The sequence below is a fragment of the Echinops telfairi genome, unplaced genomic scaffold (assembly GCF_000313985.2).
Source record: "Echinops telfairi isolate 266 unplaced genomic scaffold, ASM31398v2 ScPeMD7_7469;HRSCAF=8507_1, whole genome shotgun sequence".
Classification (NCBI taxonomy): Eukaryota; Metazoa; Chordata; class Mammalia; order Afrosoricida; family Tenrecidae; genus Echinops; species Echinops telfairi.
Window position 1 is genome coordinate 57,988,401 of NW_022111373.1, and position 3,558 is coordinate 57,991,958.

The 3,558-nt window shown below is 41.0% G+C and overlaps 1 protein-coding gene across 1 annotated transcript in view; it reads right to left on the bottom strand.

Moving 5' to 3' along the window:
• ADGRV1 (adhesion G protein-coupled receptor V1) overlaps nt 1–3,558 on the bottom strand; it is a 675,247-nt gene that overhangs the window by 490,488 nt on the left and 181,201 nt on the right. Inside the window, exons 49-50 of the mRNA XM_045285199.1 lie at nt 3,001–3,223; nt 2,507–2,711 (exon numbers count right to left, since the gene is read on the bottom strand). Coding sequence (XP_045141134.1) covers nt 2,507–2,711; nt 3,001–3,223 — 428 coding nt within the window. The remainder of the gene's footprint in view (nt 1–2,506; nt 2,712–3,000; nt 3,224–3,558) is intronic.

The following is a 3,558-nucleotide window of genomic DNA, read 5'->3' on the forward strand; positions in this document are numbered from 1 at the left end:
GGAAAATGGAATTAAAAGATGATGGAACTTTTCCTTGAATTTTGAAGCACTCTCATATTTCTTTGCGATGGGTGTGACATACTACATACAGTACATCCATGTATTTGGAATCTGCTTCATCATTGCCCTCTAAGATTAAAACTAAGAACAGGATTAAACTCCTAGATCAAGATCAACTCAAACTGAAGTAGACACAAACGAATTAGAGCAACAAAAGCCTGTCGTTGATGTTGCTCAGTGCTGGCGAGGCAGTTCCAACTGACAGTGACCTGATGTACAAGAGAAGAAAACGGCCCGCCCTTCGCCATCCCCACAACTGCTCTTATGTCTGAGCCCATCGACGCAGCTACCGTGTCAACCTAGCTTGTCCAAGCGCTTCTTCCGCGTTTTTGCTGCCAGCTACTACACCAAGCTTGATGTCCTTCTCCAAGGACCGGTGTCTCTGGAAAAGATATGTCCAAAGTATGTGAAACAAAGTATTATACCCCTGCCTCTAAGGAGCATTCTGGCTGTACTTCTTTCAGGACAGATTTATGTGTTCCTTTGGCAGGCCATGGTACTTCCAATATTCTTCTTCAGCACCATAATGCAAGCGTACGAATTCTTCTTCGGTTTTCCGTATTCAAGACCCAACTTTTATATCCATATGATGCAAGTGAAAATATCTTCAAAGTAGCATCCTTGCTGTCAATTGAAAAGGGTCTTGTGCAACAGACTTACCCAGTGCGATGCTTCCTGTGATCTCTTGACTGCTGCTTCCATGAGCATGGACTATGGATTCAAGCAAGAAAAAATTCTTGACTGCTTCAATCTTTTTTCCATTTATCAAGATACTACCGATTTGGCCAGTTATGAGGATTTTTGTCTTCCTTACATTGAGTTGTAATCCATACAGAAGGCTGCAACTCTTATCTTCATCAGCAAGTGCTTCCAGCCCTATTCACTTTGAGTAAGCAAAGTTGGATCATCTGCATATCATAGGTTATTACTGAGCCTTCCTCCAACCATGATACTGCATCTCCTTCATATAATCCAGTTCCTCTAATTATTTGCACAGCATACAGACTGAATGAGTACGGTAACATGATACAACCCTGACACATATTTTCTGATGGTAAACCATGCAGTATGCCCTTCTGTTTGCACAACTGCCTATTGATCAATATACAGGTTCTGCATGAGCATAATGCAGTGTTTGGGGATTCCCATTCTTCTCAACGCTAGCCATAATTTATTATGGTCTACACAGTTGAGTGCCTTGACATAGTCAATAAAACACATGTTAACATCTTTCTGATATTCTCTGCATTCAGCCAAGTTCCATCTGACATTAGCAATAATATTTCTTGTTCCACATCCTCCTCTAAATGCAGTCAGACTCTCTGGCAGCTCACTGTCAATGTACTGAATGGTACTGAAGGTGTAAGTTCAAAATGTACTGACAGAATCAGCTAAAACCATGGGTAACAGTCCAGTGGTATGGACCTGAAGAAAAAGAGTGGCCAGTGGACCGATGATCCAAAGGCAAATTTTATTTCCAAAGTACAGTTTTATATATAATGAGGCAAGGGTACATAGCATTCCTAGTCTAACAATAACATTGTGATAAAATGCTCTAAGCACAAATAGTTCCTTGAGCGTAATCTCATCCTAACAAATGCAGCTGTGTTCTCAGTGTACTCAGGGCATCTCGGAATGAGGCCAAACATGACCATCATCCCAGCGTTCTGGGCTACACAGTGTCCCCAAGCATCCAAAGGAGTCGACAATAAAACTCCGTCACTCTCCCTTTTTAATTTTATAGCTAACGCTGAAGAGCTAAAAAAAAAGCAGCTATCTAACAAAGCTGTGGGTTTTTTCTAATAGGCTGCAGGTTACAGAACATTTGGTTTACCTGGACCTGCAAGCTTGGGATCACCCTGTTTTCTTCTGCTCTCATTGCAAACCTCTTTCCTTATCATTAAAGGAGACAGGGTACTGACAGATTGCCGCTGGGCTTGCTCTGAGTTTAGCTGAACTTCAGTTGGAGGCAAGTGGGCTGCAAGCCCAGGAGGGTTATCTTCTGCCCAAACGCCCTCATATGCTCTAGAGTCACTCCATGGCTTCCGAAATTGTTGGAAAAGCAACTGATACCTTTTAACCAGCTGATGAAGTGCTGGAAGCACTCACTCATCTCGGCCAGGAAATTGGATGACAGTTACTTGCCCAGCTGACTGGAAAAGATCCATATTTGTACCCATTCCAAAGAAAAATGACCCAACGGAATTCTCTACAGAACAAAAGCTTAGAACAAGTCAACTCAGAGGACCAGCTGAGTAAGACTCTAATTATTCTGATGCCAGCAGAACTCATTTTAGAATGCAAAGTAAGAGATAAAGCAAGACAAAAGGGACAGAACAGGCTTAAAGAGACTCCAAGTTTGATTCAAGGATGCTGACAACAGCTATTTTGTAAACAAAATGAATAATCATTTTGATTTTAAGTAAAGAATCTTCAGTATGATTACCTGAGCAAAAGCAATAATTCCATAGGCATCATCATTGGAGTTAATAGTTATCTTCACGTAGCTATCAATACCAATCTCTGCTCCTCCTTTGGGATTTTTAAGCTGAACTCTGAAGGACTCTTCTTCTTCTGGAAGCACATCGTCAAGGATATTTACCACTATTACAGCTTCTTTGTCTCCTGGTTCAAATATCAGCTCACCTGAACTAGTAACATAAGAAACACAAAGAATAAGTCAACTGCAACAAATTTAAGAAATAAACATAGTGGCTTACTCATGAATCTCTAATAATAATTAACACTGTAGATTCCTAAAAGTCAAATCCTAACTTAAAATTTCAATATAACTCAATTTAACAAAATAGATATTAGAACTAGGACAATTGCCAACTTTCTGGCTTATCGTGCACTCGTATTTCATATAAATCTCAGTCTCTAAATATACATTTGGTGGCATAAAGTAAGAAAACACTTGGCACAGAATGTGGAGCCTACCTAGGAATGAAGTCCGACTGCCTGGAGATGTAGGTCAGCTCATACATGTGGGAGTGGGGCGCTCCTGCTAACGTAATTAAGCTCTTGCTTGCATTAAGGGACTTCACTGTCACAGACGCTGCAGCCTGAGCGGATGGGGCTCCCAGAACGAAAGAGAACTGACTCAGCTCTGAGTTCCAGCAATAAAGAGCAGACCCGTCTCGGCCAAGGAGAAGTATGTGGACTGCAGGAGTGAAAAGAAGACAAAACGCTGAATCGGAAGCAGCGACCTAAGCAACTCCCTATATCAAACCCAAAGCAAACCAAAGCACAACGCTCAGAAGTCCACGTGGGCTTTTGAAACAATTCAACATAGTTCAGCTTCTGAAAGAAATGAATGTAAACAACTTCCAACGGCTCATGGACTAAGCAAATCAAACTGACAAGGCAAACAAAACCTATGTCATAAATCAGCAGTTGGCAAAACCCTAAAGGGATTCTTACTCTTTTGTGTTTTTCTCAATATTTATTTTTAAGATAGTAAGGTGGTTTGTTTTTGTTTTTTTGTTTTGGGGTGGG